A 15,655-nucleotide genomic window follows, 5' to 3' on the forward strand; every position below is an offset into this window, starting at 1 on the left:
CAGGAGAAGGTTTCATGACCTGGTTATGCTCCTACCAGCAAGGTCTTGATTTGCTACGAATCTTTTACTCTTGCTCAATCCCCTGAGGATCCCATACATATTGTTCCCAGGGTCTCTGCATGTACTGTGGCGCTAAAAGCCATTTTGTTCCAACCTGCCCAGTAAAGGTAGGAAAACTCCTGAGTCTGAATGAGGTATGGGAGATTCATTTGGGCTGTACTTCTGCTCCCTTTAACACTAGTTCTAACATTTATGTTCCTGCCAATCTGTCCTGGAATAACACCCGTTTCTGTTAAGGCTTTCATTGATTCAGGGCTACTGGGAATTTTCTTGAAGCAACTTTTGCTGCTAAAATGTATTTATCTACTTATCTCTCCTCTCCTGTCAATAGATGACAATCCCTTAGTTCAGTAATCCCCAACCAGTGCCTCCTGAGCAACATGTTGCTCGCCCACCCCTTGGATGTTGCTTCCAGTGGCCTCCAAGCAGGTGCTTATTTTTTAATTATTGGTTTAAAGGCAAGGTTTAGATTCATTAAAACCATGTGCAATGCCAAACAGAGCCTCCTGTTGGTTGCAAGGCCACATAGAAGCTACCAATACCCAATCAGAGCCCTTATTTGGAAGTCCCAGTAACCTTTTGCATATGTTGCTCTCAACATTATTTTAAACTTGAATGTGGCTCATGGGTAAAAAAAGTTTGGGGACCCCTGCCTTAGTTACATCAGTAACCCCTAAACTTGAGATGTATGTGGGAGGCACATGTTCGGAAGAGATTTCCACCTTGTGCACTGCGCAAGCACTCCTGTGCTATTAGGCACACCCTGGTTAAGTCTACATAACAAACGAATTGGAGTAATGCAATTGCATTGCAATGAAGTCTTGGCTGTGTCAGTCTGCATTAAATGCCCATTACATCTTGCTGCCACAGTCCTTGAGAGTCTACCTGAATGCAGGGCCGGACTGGGAGTAAAAAGCAGCCCTGGCACAAAAAAAAAATCAAAGCAGCCCACACAGAAATGCATGCTGGTCTTTTATTTACACACGAGCATATTATATATATATATATATATATATATATATATATATATATATATATAGTTCGAATAAAGAACAGCACTCGCCATAAATGCTCAATATTTTGTATTAAATAGTAAAACAGTTACATCACCATATATGCGCACATATGTAACAGCGATGTTTCGAGCCAAAAAGGCTCTTTCTCAAGCCATGAGAAACAATGGTGTAAAAGTGCATACAAAGTCCATAACGTTCTTTATAGTCCAGCAAGGGAAGTGACATAGTGCATTCTTGTTCATACTCTCTGTAGGGATTCCACCCTGTAATCTGAATAAAATGTACATAGCCTTACAGATATATAAACATAGGCAGTTACTAAACACATTTTTTCTAATATCCTTCAATTATCATATAGATCATAGTCTTTATTAAGACCATGTGGGTGGAGGTTTGGTGGATTAATAAACTAAATTCACTCCTCCCACATGGTCTTAATAAAGACTATGATCTATATCTGTTTCTTTGATAATTGAAGGATATTAGAAAAAATGTGTTTAGTAACTGAACAAGAATGCACTATGTCACTTCCCTTGCTGGACTATAAAGAACGTTATGGACTTTGTATGCACTTTTACACCATTGTTTCACATGGCTTGAGAAAGAGCCTTTTTGGCTCGAAACTTCGCTGTTACATATGTGCACATATATGGTGATGTAACTGTTTTACTATTTAATACAAAATATTGAGCATTTATGGCGAGTGCTGTTCTTTATTCAAACTATATATATTATGGAGGACTGACCGGAGACCTCATGGGACGTGCTCCGCAAAGATACTGCAAAGCGTGAGTGCTGTTACTAGCATTTGTATTATATATATATATATATATATATCCTTATAAGTTACAGTAGGGGGTACTTTATCAGAGTTCCCCATTTAACTCAGCCTGCAGCCTTGTGTCTTTATGTGGTCACAGAACAACCCCTCAGTGATTTCTAATATCCTTATCATTTACAGTAGTGGGTACATTATCCCATATAATACATGAGTGATACTCAGAGTTCCCTGTATAGCCTGTAGCCTTGTGTTTGGTGGGAAAGAGACTGTGTTTGTCTGAGTATTGAAGTGACCCCCCCCCCTCACCCCAAAGAAATTCAGAGGCACAGTGATTCCCCCCCCCCATAGCTCACAGAAATTGAGTGACACAGCAATTCCCCTCCACATACCCCACTGAAATTCAAGAAGCACAGCTATCCCCCCTCACCCTACAGAAATTCAAGAGGCAGTGTTCCCCCTTTGCCCCACAGAGATTCAGAGGCACAGTGACTCCCCTTGCCCCGCAGAAAATCAGAGGCACAGTGATGCCCCCACTCCACAGAGATTCAGAGGCACAGTGATCCCCCCACTCCACAGAGATTCAGATGCAAAGTGATCCCCCCATAGCCCACAGAAAATCAGAGGCACAGCGACCCTCCCCCCATAGCCCACAGAGATTCAGAGGCACAGTGATCCCCCGCATACCCCACAGAAATTGAGAGGCACAGTGATCTCCCCCTCATTCCACAGATTCAGAAGCACAGTGATGCCCCCCTCACAGATTTAGAGGCACAGTGATCCCCCCTCATTCCACAGAAATTCAGAGGCACTGCAATCCCCCCCTCACCCCACAGAGATACAGAGGCACAGACACCCCCCCCCTCCCATAGCCAACATAAATTCAGAGGCACAGTGAACCCCCCTCACTCCAAAGAAATTCAGAGGCACAGTGAAACCCTTTCACCCCATATAAGCATCCAGCGTCACAGTGAACTAAACAAAACCTAAAGTAAAGGTTGCAGCCTGTACCAAACCTACATTACAAATTGGCATTAGCGCTTTTGCCTGTTTGAATGTACCGCTCAATAACCGGTAATGCGCAATGGAGCGGTCACGTGGTAGGGTCACATGGTAGGATCACATGACCGTGACGTCACGGAGATTCTTTCCGAGGATAGGAGCTAGCCGCTACCCACCTGCCACTGCTCCCGACTGGAGAGACATCCGGGGCTAGAAGAGGTTATTTGGGTCACAGGTGACTGTTACTCAAAAGAGCATTTAAATCACAAGTATGTTTTAAAGTTTATTTTATCATGACATGGTCTGGCAACTTTGTTTTCTTAATGCTTCGTTCTGGATGCTGACGTATCTAGTGAATATGCAGCACACTATAGTATGATCCAAGCATAAACAGAGGCATGGGCACTGTACTAGTTGCCACTGGACTCATATAATAAGTATCTATGATAGAGCCTGGGAGTGGGTGTAACCTTTATGACGCATTATTAGGGTATCTGCGCATTTTAAAATAGTCTCATGTTGAAAATAAGTATTGCAGTTATGTTTTGAGAACAAGTGATCTTCATTTCACTGTATGTTGCTTTTTGTTGCGATGCATTTCCATCTGAACTTAAAAGAAAAACATTAGTAATTTACTTCAAGTAATGTTGGCATAATGCAACACAAATTATTAATCTACTGCCATATCTCCTTGTGCCACTCGAAAAACCGTGAAACCTCATTTTTACATCACGTCATTTTAAGTTTTCCTGCATTTTATACCTTTTTTTTTTGTGGTCCCTCCATAATATTATTCATAATGCATTTCCCTGATTTTACTTTCTCCTGTATTTTACACCATTTTTATCTGGTCAGCTAAAAACATTTTATAGGGGTTCTACTGTACCTAGCATTTATGATAATTAGAATTCCAATGTGGGGTATTTAAAATATGTCAATGTTAATTCAAGGCTAGTGATTGCAGATGGAACTATTTATCTTTGCAGCAAGTATACTACTAGTAATGTAACACTACCTACTTCCAGGCCCAGGTGCAGGATGTGCACCTGCCCCTCCCCTCCCTCACACACACTAGACAAACTATATATATATATATATATATATATATATATATATAATATATATATATATATATATATATATATATATAGTAAGTTAGGTTGAAAAAAGACACACGTCCATCAACTTCTTTAACTTACTTTTTTCAACCTGCCTATCTGCCAGTTGATCCAGAAGAAGGCAAATACATCTAATGTATCAGCCTGTACAACTGATTCAGGGGGAGAATTCCATATCTTCAGAACTCTCACTGTAAAAAATCCCTTCCGAATTTTTAGGCGGAACCTCTTCTCGGAATTCTCTCAAATCAGAATGGGTGACCTCGTGTCAGCTGGAAAGACCTATATATATATATATATATATATATATATATAGATATATATATATATACACACAACTTTTATTTTACTTGATTTCACGATATTTCTTTGCAGACAACAGGTAGATAAGGAATATGCCGCCATTATAATCTAAGCATGATTCTTACCTATTTTATTTTTTTTAAGCTTTTTTGTGTTTGCAGTATTTGTATATTGTCTGTGGATTTTGAAACTGTACAGCATTCAACTCATTATGTCTCACATTTTACCGGGGATGAATCTTTGTTAATTTTATGCCTTAAGGTGGCCATACACGGGCAGATAAAGCTGCCGATATCGGTCGTTTGGACCGATTTGACAGCTTATCTGCCCGTGTATGGGGGTTTCCGACGGGTCTTCCCGATCGATATCTGGCCACGATATCGATCGGGAAGGTTGGATTTTTACCCGACCGCCCCGTCGGAGCCGATTGGCGCATCGTAATCCGTACGGCCGAACGTTCGAATAACCCCCGATATAGCCATGCAGTTTAGTGGCATATCGGGGAAAGATCCGCTCATTTGGCGATGTCTTGGAGTCTATGGCCACCTTTACTCCTAAATAGGGATGCACCGAATCCGCTATTTTGGATTCGGCGGAACCCCCGAATCCTTCGCAAAAGATTCGGCCAAATACCGAACCAAATCCTAATTTGCATATGCAAATTAGGGGTTGGAAGGGGGAAAAAATTTTTACTTCCTTGTTTTGTGACAAAAAGTCATGCGATTTCCCTCCCCACCCATAATTTACATATGCAAATTAGGATTCAAATTCGGTTCGGCCGAGCAGAAGTATTCGGCAGAATCCTGCTGAAAAAGGCCATATCCCGAACCGAATCCAGGTTATGTATAATAATACCAGCGAAGACAGTCTGCAATGAAGCAAAGTATGGTCATATTAGATGGCTTGTTAGATATCTGTTTCCAATGGCTATAGATAACTTTATTTTTGTTTAGATGGTGGCTAAATACTTTGGTTCTGATCTGCTTTGCATTAAGAGGAAGTGATGAGTTTAGTCATGTGCTGCTTATCAATGTTTAAAGTCTCATGTCACTTTATGTACTGCAGGTTACATGCAAAAAGTACAAGTTCAGAAGCTTGTTTATGGAGATGTGAGAACATTTGCAGAACAGCAGAGTTGTGCAATGTATAAGCCACAGATTGCAACAGAGTTGGAATTATTCTAGCCAGTGTTTCATTTTAAAGAGGCTGCCATTAATATTATACAAAGTGACTGAGCATTGTTTAAATGTTTCATCACACAGATGTTGCCCAGTTTACAGATTTTTCAAGGTTTACAGATTTTATGGAATTAAATACACATCTCAGCACTGTCACTTTGAATGGCAACTGTACCATCCAACTACAAAAAGTGGGTGGCAGCTTCGTTGGGACTTGGACATGGTGCAGAGAATTGGGACAAGTGCTTTGTTGACCACTTTGCAGTTTTTGTAAAATACAAACATATATTAGGTAAGTTTTTGTAGTTTTACTAGTAGTTTTATATCCAGTTTTATTGGTCAAGGTTTGTTGGATGCAATTAAGTTTTTTTTAGTATAATTCAGGGAAGGTCAAACTGTGGTTGTGGGGTTGTTCTGGGATTTGTAGTGTAGCATCTGACAGGTCACAGGTTGTCTTACTACCCTCATATTCAATGCTTGGAAACTGTTCCAATGGAACAGGTTTAAATTAATATTTTAATTTTATGACATCAAAATGGTTTCAGAATACTATTAAAACTACATAGATATTAATGAGAAAGTCCATTTGCTTTGTTTGCATAACAATAGACCTGCCCATGTTTTTACAACTTTAGTCATTGCATTGCTGTTTTGTTTTAGCCTGCAAATTAATTCCAACAGTCTGTACTATATTAAATGCAACTGCATATTTTGAAATAGCTGTAGTTTGTTTGACATAGAAATCACTAACACACAGGTGGTGCAAATTTGGGATGGAAAGTGTTCTCAGACTTTTTTATGAAATGGATTATATGTGTTTATTTGGCAGATGCACCTCATTTGTAATGTTGAGAAAAAGTAATGTTGATAAACAGTCTGCTATAAAGCTGAGTTTGAAGAATTGAAGAACTGTAGTAGTAATAAACTAGAACTGCATATCACAAAATGTAAGCGTGACTTCAGGGTAGGGGCAACAAAGATAAATATATATGTACAGGTTTGGGATCTGTTATCTGGAAAACCAATATCAAGAAAGCTATGACATTTATATAATGTCTTTATGACAATTTCCTTATGTGGGAAACCCAAGGTCCCAAGTATTCAGTATAACAGGCCCCATACCTGTATATTAAATTATTCTCACGATTTAAAGTCCAAATAAGAACAGTCTTGTGGGAAAGGGTAGTCTGTGTGGAACAAGAGATGTATGACAAGCCTGTTAATAATGGAACATTGTCTGTTTTACAGCTATGCAAGGGGTGAATGGGTCACACAAAGCAATGTGAGGAGGGTTTGTGGCAGGGTAGAAGACGAGGCAGTAATATACAGAATATACTTGTATAAGACCTTTGCTAATTGCTATGCATAAATGGCAATACGTTCTTTGCACACACATGAAGGTGTTTAATTTTCAGTTTTCACTTGGATGTACCAGGTGGTATATGTAGCCTGATTATGCATTGATTAATAAGCAGTTTAATATAATATTATGAAAAATGTTTTATTCCTCAAATTTAAGGGGGTTGTAAAATGCTTTGCTCTGGGGGCCAGTAATGTAGTTATGCCCCAGTACACACAGGATTCTGTTGGGGGTTTTCACTTCCCCTTTTTGTCAAACACAATGTCACAATGCAACTTCCACATCATGAAACAAATACAAAAAATGGTATTATATATTAACAATGTATTTCACATAAAATAAGCATATCCACAAAACACACACATCATTTATAAAATAGATATCCAGTTTGTGGCCAAAGGGTGGGGTGTGGGGGATACTGACTGTTAAAGTTCAATAACTACTTGAGACCTACATTTCTGCTTTTTAGAAACAAAATGCTGTTACATTCCCGGACAACTGGCCTTGTGACTGTAATAAGTGTAAAAACAGCTACATAGCACTATTTGTAAAGAAACATTTTGTAGTCCTTGCTTTTTTTTAATGTGCTGGCCCAAGCCTCTCCTCTTTTCATGTGGTAAACTTTTTGTCTGGTATATGGACAGAATGTAAGTACAGGTATGGACCTGTTATCCAGAATGCTCGGGACCTGGGGTTTTATGGATAACGGATCTTTCCGTAATTTGGATCTTCATGCCCTAAATCTAATAGAAAATCTTGTAAACATTAAATAAACCCAATAGAAGGGTTTTGCTTTCAGTAAGGATTAATTATATCTTAGTTGGGATCAAGTACAAGGAACTGTTTACAGGAGACATCTATTGGAGATGACCTTTCCATAATTTGGAGCTTACTGGATAACGGGTTTTCCAGATAACAGATCCTATACCTGTACATGTGATTGGTATCGCTTCTTCAGCCTTGTATTTATGTATCGTGAATATAATAATGTGAGCATACAAGGCACTAACATTTAGAGATGTACAGAATGTTAAAATCACGTGCAATTATCCCCTCTCTTGTAACAATGCCGTACATGACATCCCTTGAAACCTTATTATCAAACATATGGGAGTCTATTAGTGCACTAGTGCAGTTTCACAAGACTTTGTGCTTTTTGATTTTTGTATTTCTGTTTAACTGCAGGCAACAAAATTAAACCAAGAAGGTCCAGTGTCTTACTGTTAATCAGAGAATATACAGTGATTAGGCTTTTGCTCAATTTCCGAGATAGGTGCCTCTAATTCATTCAGCCAGTGGTATTCTGCCTGCTTGATAGACGATCACTAAGTGGCACTTAAGGGCAGATTTATTACGGTTTGAATGGTAAATTCTAATATTAAATTTTTTTTGTGTCAAAATTTGAATTTAAAAGCACCAGCTCTAATGTAAATTTGAATGTAAAGTTTATCACACCTCCATGGACCATGGAGTTCTAATTCGCCATCTTAAACCTGCCAAATTAATTTACAAGTCAATGGCAGAGGTCCGTTGACCCATGTGAAGATGTTAATAGCCTTCCTGACATTCGAGGAAAATCGGATTCGAGTTTTGTTCGTATTCAATTTGAATACAAATCAAATTTTGGGGTCGTTCTTATTCGATTGTATTTTAGACATTCACATTTTTTCATAAATAACCTCCCATTTGAGTTGTGAGTACATACAAATTTATTAGAGTAAAATAAAATTCACAGTTCTAAATTGATAAATCTGCCCCTAAGTGCTTTGCTCACTTGGTTAACACACTATGGCCAATTTGTCAGGGCGAATGGCTCCATGTGGCAAGCTTTCCAGGTAAAAACTACCCAGTGTTCAGACAAATAATCTTTCTTTCCTAATGACAGACAGGGGTCAGCTTGCCCATGTGGTGACATTTCTTACAAATGCCACTCAAACACTGCGCCAATAAATCTGATACATAATAGACTTCTTTGGAGCAGCATGCCTCTTATTATCTTTTATATTTCCATATTGAGTTCATTTGAACAAAGAAAGTAGAACCATTTTGTTCTGTGTTCAACATGGTACCAAACAGTGATGTGTCCAATGTCAAGACAGATTTCACAGAAACTTTTGTGTCTTGCACAATCGCTCTTAAGATTCAAAAAAGCGGATCATTGTTGTCTTCAAAAGGGAAGTAATATTATTGCTTTAGTGCAAAGCTGCTAGTAATGTACATTGTTTTGTCTAGAATGGATAATATTTAAAAGGAATATAATAACAAATGAAAATTAAACAGTGAGGGTTGAGATAACAATGTGTTATATAATATGAATTATACATAACTGTCATTGTTATTCTGGGCAGCAGGACTGAACGTGTGTGACTGATTTCCTGCTCACTCAGAGAAAGGAAGCAGGGATGTCTGTATCTGGGGATTGCCCTAAAAAATAGGCTGCAGGTTAAGAGAAATAGATACTTAAGAGAGCTAGAGACAGAAACCATAACAGTCAGTGTCTGGGACTGCTGTGCAAATTCATACAGCAGGTGCCATTCAGAGCTTGAAACATGCAACATTTATCAAGTTATGTATTTTATTCTCTCTCTCGATATATATATGCTGGGCTTAATAAAAAGTGTATTGTTGCAGTCAGCAACAGTGGCTTTCATTTTGCCTAACTTAAATTAACATTTTTTAAAGTCCAGTGAGTGCAGTACTTTACTCAGCATATGCTAAAATTGGTCACATTGGTAAGTTTATTGGCAATTGGCAAGTTTAAGTTGCATATAAACCATCTGTACTGCAGAAACAGACATAGCTTCCTGTTGCCTTCAAGTCCACATAGGGTTGCCACCTGCCTGGTTTTGACCCCGACAGTCTGGTTTTTTGAAGGGCTGCCTGGGTCAAAACTGCCTGCCCGGTAATCCAAATTAGGGAAACCAGGCAGGATTTCCTATAATTGAACCATCTTGTCCCCACCACGTCATGGCCCCGCCCCCTGCCCGGATTTCACGGGAAGAAAAAGTGGCAACCGTATCCACATAGGAGCTCCCTATACCCAATCACTTTTTGCATGCTTATGTTGCTCTCCAACATTATTTTGCACTTGAATGTGGCTCACGGGTAAAAAAAAGTTTGGGGCTCCTGATCTAGGGACTGGTCTTATTGTAATATTGGCAGAAATATTTTTTTCTTTCTTTTCTGGGACAACATGGAGACTGTACATTTATTGTTCTTTCTTACGAAGTACATGGAGAAATTATCTATTTACAGACAGACGTTATGATATGTATTCTTAGGCCTCAGGCATACTCGGAATTTTGACCGCCAAAGTGCTTTAGAGGAGAACCACAGCTGTCAAAACACCCCAAATCGCCTGTCACTGCTTCCCATAGCAAAGATCTTCCTATGGCAGGAGCAGATAGTGTCCAGGGGACATCACTCAGAATTACAAGTGTTCTGGATCATAAATCCAATCTCAGGTAGAAACATTTTTAATTCCCTGCAATGCAAAATAAGGGTTTTTACTAATGTTATTACTGCTTAATTATATTGGTTAATAGAAATGCCTTCACTCAAATTCTCTCTCTGGTCAGATTGGCAAATATTAATTTGGCTGAATCTGATGCTGAAAGGGAGCAGATACTGCTGGGGTTTATGTAAAATATGCAGTGAGAGAGGTCCTTTTGGTTTTTATATTGGTGTCTCTGAGTCAGAAAGAAAGCAGAAGTTACACACAAACAAGCTGAGCAGAACCAGAGAGAGAGCTATTTCTGTCTATCAGTTCTCCGCCCAAGGCATGCTGCCCCCTCCTACACTCTGGGAGGCACACGGACAAGTAAACATATGACACAGAGGGGCAGATGCAACCATAGACAACGTAGAAGGACTCAGGGGGTCACAATACAACTCAGAGCATTCTGCACTAAAATATTTACAGGAGAGGACACAGAAAACGTGCGTAGATAAAACACACATGTCAAATGGGGGCAGGAATCCACTACATGCAGCGACGGAATAACTCTCAGTTCCACTCTGTTTCTGTGGGATAGGTTGTCACTTCTTTGGCTCTCACTACACCAGTGGCAGGTGACAAGATGACATAGACATGTTGATCAACATAACAGCACTTGACTGCGCTTCCAGATAATCATTTCACCACAACTAGCTTTATGTTTTACACATTATGTACTCTATTGCAAATATTAAGCACATTGTATTAAAATATATTCCTCCAAACAGGCAGGTTTTTATAGAAACTCTGCAGGTAGGTGTTCTGGCTCATTGAACTTGCACAAGTCTTTAGCAGGGACAGAGTGTCTCTTGGATAAAATGTAACTGGCTGCGTTCATATTGAGCCTCTGGGTTATGTTCTGTTCTGCAATTCAGTTTCATTGCCTAGAGACTGTGTTGGGGCTACTTAGCAAATAAAGGCTTTAACCTTTTAATGTTGTGTGGCTAAAAAAAACATGTATTGCTTAGACTATTATGACAACATTTTATTTAGTCAATTTTATTTAAATTTGCATTTACAATTTTAGGCTTCGTTTTTTTTTTTTTTTGTGTTAAGGCTATAGAGTTTTCTAGCTGAGTGCCTCCCCATCAAGCAGACACCCACATCTTTTAATTGCATATATGTACAGTGTATATTTATAAAGTACAGTTTATATTCATACAGTACAGATGTATGTATTTATACAGTACTAATTGAGTGCTTCATATTTCTAACAATACATTTTTAATGTGGACGGGAAAACAGTATAATATACATTTAAAGTATATTTAGAGACTAATATATGTCCTATTGTAAAATAAATTGATATTAAGGAGGTTATTTATTAAAGTCTGAATGCCATAAACTAAAAAAATCTGGTTTTTTTTCTATAAATTCCGAAATTTTAGTGGGAAAAAAAACTCAATTTTTTTGTGATTTATTATACCCCAAGGCTGCTAAAAGTCTGAGTCTGAAAATACCGCATCTCCAAGCTGTCGAGGACCTGTAGAAGTCAATGACAAAGGTCCCATTTCAAATTTGAAGATATCATGGTCTGCACTGAAATAATTCGGTGGTTTCAAACGATTTAATGAAAAATTTGAGTGTTTCAGGCATAAAACCATAAAAAAATCAGTTTTTTTGGGGTTTTTTTTTTTTTTTTTTTGGCAAGATTCCGAATTTTTCGAGTTTTTTCAATGATAAATAAGGTCAAATTGTCGATTGTAAATTGTGGTCGAACTTTATAACTCAAAAAATCAGATTTTTGATAAATTACCCCCTAAATGTCCACAAGGTGTTGCATGACCATATAACAAGGTGGTCAATTTTTTTTATAATACAAAGCAAAACACTATTGTTGAGTTATATGACAACAAACTACATCATTGTACACTGTTTATAAGGATATATTTTACAACATATTCATGCAACTTGTATTATGTTATATTATGTACACTTTTACACCAGGGGGCACATTTACTATGGGTTGAATAACGAGGGTTAATTAACCCTCGATATTCGACCATCGAAGTTAAATCCTTCGACTTCGAATATCGAAGTCGAAGGATTTGCCGCAATTCCTTCGATCAAACGAAAAATCTAAAATGATTAAATCCTTCGATCGAACGATTTTTCTTCGATCAGAAATTGCTAACATTGGTGCTCGGTAGGTTTTAGGTGGCGAAGTAGGTGGTCGAAGTTTTTTTTAAAGAGACAGTACTTCGACTATAGAATGGTAGAATAGTCGAGCGATTTTTAGTTCGAATCGGTCGATTCGAAGTCGTAGTCGAAGGTCGAAGTAGCCAAAAAATACTTAGAAATTCTATGTATTTTTCATTCTAATCCTTCACTCTAGCTAAGTAAATGTGCCCCCAGCTGTTGAGTGACACAAGTGGTAGTATGTTTCTTCCTATAGAGCAATCTAAATAGGTTGGTAACTCATCCTAAAGATGTATGAAGTGCAATTTATAACAGATACAGTAATCAAGACAAATCTGCTTGTGTGGTCTTTAAACTGGTATCCCTTGACATTTTCACTATCACTAAATGCATAATATTTAATTTTGCAGGTAAAACAATAATCCAAATGGATCCTACTTTTGTTTTGGTTAGCTGTCAGCTGGTGACTATTTCCTTATTGGCATGTCAGACAAACATGGCACAATACATTGCTGTTGATCTTAGAGTTTAATGCCTTCAAAGCAATTTTCTTTGTATAAAGCCATATTATAAGTTAATGACCCATTTAAGGGCAAGGGCACTTTGTCTTCCACATGGAATCTCTTTTTACATGTGGTGATCCTTAATAATCACACAAAAATATGGAAGGCGGCTCTCCCGCGGACAACAAATCGCCCTGTTTGTCTTTTTCCATACTTTACTAATGCGAGGTCTTCTTTTAGTGATGTTGTCCCATTATGATCTACATCCATAAAAGTATTGTTAGCAATCTGTTCGATGGAAAATACTACTTAGATATTATATTGAATTATGAGATTTATATTGCTATATTTAACAAACTATTCTTATATTATTCTTTTATAATAATTATAGAATATTATTATTCTTAACGTAATAAATGTCTGAATGAAAGCATGAAATAGAAGGGTGATTTAGACAAGCTAATTGTTGATCGTGTTTTCAGATCTACTGATCACCAGTCTAGTGGTAGATCCCGATCTACCTTTTGGGCACCCCTGCCCTAAACCCTTTTCGTATAGTATCCTAATTTCTCAAAACGGAACTAGCATTTAAAAGTTATGGGGTAATGTAATTTTACTTCAGGTCTAATCACCTACAGCAACAAATTGGTCCCGTGTTTAAAAAGCAAACGTCAGTGGTTGCTATGGGTTACTGCACCCAGGCAAACGTTGTGCCTTTTATTACATATGGGAGCAAGTCTTAAAACTGATAAGCAATATTCTTGCTCTTGTGGCCTCATATCATTTTAACCAATGAAAACATTATCCCACTTGGTTTTACATAGATTCTGGCCCATCAGAAGCTTAACATAATGTTAATTGGCAAATAAATATGGAATATACTAAGTATTCAACTTGTTAAATGTCTTCTTGAAGGACCAGTAGGTTTTCCTAAAATATAAACTATCTGTTTTTATTGCAATAACTCTACACCCATGTTGTTGCTCAGCTATTGCAGTAAGAATACTGTACATGATGTTATCACAGATGTCTCTCATAGTTGCACTTAAATGTAATATAAACTTCATCATACTGAAATAAGAAACTTTCTAAATGCAATCAATTAAAAATTCTGTACAGTTTCTCAGCATCTGTTTCTCTTAATTCTGTCTTCATGCAGGAGTTTGGTGTCTGATATATTGGATATAACGGTCAATGAATATCTGACACCCAACTGCTGCATGAAGACAGAATGAAGAGAAACAAATGCTGTGAACATAAACTTGATTATTTCAGAAATGATGCAGAACATTTAATTGATTGTATTTCCAAAGTTTCTTATTTCGGTATAACGAAGCTTACATTAAATTTTTATTTTCCCCTTTAAGTAGAAAGTTGTTTTACGATTTTATTTGTAAGGTGCTATTCTTGAGAATTATGTTACCCATGACCTAGTTCAGGATATGTTTGTAAGCATTTTAGAGGCAGGGCTTGTGTGTGCGTATGCCTTTATTTATGTAAAAACAAAACCCTTCATAGCTGTATAGCACTGTAGAAGGAAAAATAACAGGGTATTAATGCATGACAGGGTAAGAAGAAGCTATCAAACAAGGAGTTTTTTCTAAAATAGGTAAATTAGAAGCCACTGTAAGGAAACCAAAGCACAACAGTTTTACACCAGACATAATCACAGACATTATAGGTGTTGTATACTAAGTCTACATAGGTATACCCTAACTTGTGTGTATGTCCAAACCATTGGGGTATGCCCCGACCTGTCCCAATTCTTTTACATTTAAAGGCAGGATGCAAAGTGCACTTTGCTTTTCAGTTTGCAATGAAGTGGCTGATTTATAAAGATATGCTAAATTATGACAACATAGAAACAATTTAAACCTTGGTGTTCATTTGCTAATAAATAAAGTAGTCTCATGAAAACTAACTTGACTTGTGGCTATGGGCAGCTGCACTGCTGCGTTTTAGGTAAACGTAGTAAAGAGTAAATTTACTGGTCCATCGTTCGTAATTTTGTTTCTCAGACAAAAATGCTGGGAACTGTCCCTTTGCTAATTAAATTGATAATTACGTGTTCCTATAATTTATAGAAATGTGTTCCTATTAACGGTACTGTCCGATCTAAGTAGGATTGCCATTCATTCATTTTTTCTAGGCTAGGTGTGGGGCAGTCCTTCGGTAGGGGTACAAATGTAAACAGTAATGCATTCTGTTGAAGGATCGCTCTGCCCCAAATACTACCTATAAGAGGTCAGCAAAACTGATGTGCCCTCAAACAACAAGACTGCAATTTCCCTTAGTCATAGTTTTAATCTTTTGTAGTTATAAGAACTAAATAGGCTAAAAAGACTTTACTGTGGCCCCAACATAGGAACAGTGCTAAAACTGTTTCTGGTGCTATACAGTCTGTAACTGTGTCTAAAAACATACAAAACATTAATTTGGCACAACATTCAGTAACACTGTTTCTAACTACCTATATGGTACCAAAAGGGTATTGATAAAATATCATTATAAACTTTTAATGTCAATATTTATTGTACTGCTGACAGCAATTGCACTTGTTTATGTAAACATCCAGTTAATACTGATCATTGGCACTGATACTGAGCCCTTTGGTTTTTTAGTGGCATGGTCAGACTGGGGTGATTAAAAAGAACCCAGTGGGCCCGGCCTTCTATAGCCCTGCTGACCCTGACCTATTCCTT

At 37.8% G+C, this 15,655-nt stretch overlaps 1 protein-coding gene across 5 annotated transcripts in view; it reads left to right on the forward strand.

The window, feature by feature from the left end:
* The first annotated feature begins 1,761 nt into the window (after positions 1-1,761).
* Positions 1,762-15,655, forward strand: part of tfeb.S (transcription factor EB S homeolog) — a 34,664-nt gene continuing 20,770 nt past the window's right edge. The window contains exons 1-2 of one of the 5 annotated variants that reach the window (XM_018249323.2): positions 2,946-3,125; positions 5,540-5,747. Coding sequence is in view for 1 of the 5 variants with exons in the window: in XM_041583853.1 (XP_041439787.1) it covers positions 1,773-1,864 (92 nt within the window). In the remaining 4 variants the exon portion in view is untranslated. Of the gene's footprint in view, positions 1,865-2,945; positions 3,126-5,539; positions 5,748-10,580; positions 10,755-15,655 lie in introns of those variants that run through there. The other 4 variants (XM_041583853.1, XM_018249324.2, XM_018249322.2 and 1 more) reach the window with 4 other exon arrangements.

The sequence above is a fragment of the Xenopus laevis genome, chromosome 2S (assembly GCF_017654675.1).
Source record: "Xenopus laevis strain J_2021 chromosome 2S, Xenopus_laevis_v10.1, whole genome shotgun sequence".
Lineage (NCBI taxonomy): Eukaryota > Metazoa > Chordata > Amphibia > Anura > Pipidae > Xenopus > Xenopus laevis.